At 39.9% G+C, this 791-nt stretch overlaps 1 protein-coding gene across 5 annotated transcripts in view; it reads left to right on the top strand.

Moving 5' to 3' along the window:
* Positions 1-791, top strand: part of cdk5rap2 (CDK5 regulatory subunit associated protein 2) — a 42,581-nt gene that overhangs the window by 3,236 nt on the left and 38,554 nt on the right. For 4 of the 5 annotated variants that reach the window (XM_032539727.1, XM_032539726.1, XM_032539725.1 and 1 more), the window contains one exon: positions 352-407. In XM_032539727.1, the coding sequence (XP_032395618.1) occupies positions 401-407 (7 nt within the window). In that variant the 5' untranslated portion in view covers positions 352-400. Of the gene's footprint in view, positions 125-351; positions 408-791 lie in introns of all 5 variants that reach the window. The other variant, XM_032539719.1, reaches the window with a different exon arrangement.

The raw sequence follows: 791 nt of genomic DNA, 5'->3' as shown, positions 1-791 counted from the left end.
ACACACACACACACACACACACACACACACACACACACACACGCTCTGCCAGAGTGGATGTAAATGAAGAGTCATTCTTGAGCTATTTATGGATTGTTCTTGGGGCTCAATGGAACTGGCCAGCGTGAGTAATCGTTTACACAGCACATTTATATGTTGTTGAAAAACCATAATCAGAGTATGTGTTTACAATGTGCAAGGATAGAGAACAGAGATTGCTTTGGATACTATGATTTTAATTTTTTTTGAATAGTTTTTAATGAATGTGGCGTAGTGTTACAATGTGATCCCTTTTCCAAATATTTGTAGTGACTAGGAATCGCATTGCTAACAAAATTATTCCGTCCACAGCTGCAGACTGCCGGACTCCATAGATGTTGGAGAATATTCCACAGACAGCATGACAGGTACAGTGAGACTTTCTTTTGTTCTCTCTTTGTTTTTTCCTTGCACAGGTTGCGTCTCCCTTGTGTATTAATTATTACTGCCGTTGAATCGTTGCTGTGACCTCCCACAGTTGTGTCCCCAAAGCTGTGCTTAGGGGAGGGATTAGCTGTATGATGTTAATTAGCTAATTTTGTTTGTTTCTAATTCATTCTCAAGCTCTTGTAGTGTGCCAACAATATACCCAGGGCTAAAACAACACAAACAAGCCAGTAAACAAATGATTTCTAGATATATAGGTCAGCATCTGTGGCTTTCTGTCAAGTTGGCTGTGTGGGCAAATACATCCAGGCAAAACAAGACTGTGGCAGCATTATAATAGTTATAAAAGTGTGTGTGTGTGTGTG

This window comes from Etheostoma spectabile, chromosome 16 (genome assembly GCF_008692095.1).
Source record: "Etheostoma spectabile isolate EspeVRDwgs_2016 chromosome 16, UIUC_Espe_1.0, whole genome shotgun sequence".
Taxonomy (NCBI): Eukaryota; Metazoa; Chordata; class Actinopteri; order Perciformes; family Percidae; genus Etheostoma; species Etheostoma spectabile.
Note: the sequence above shows the minus strand (reverse complement) of the source record. Positions and strands in the feature narration are given on the sequence as shown.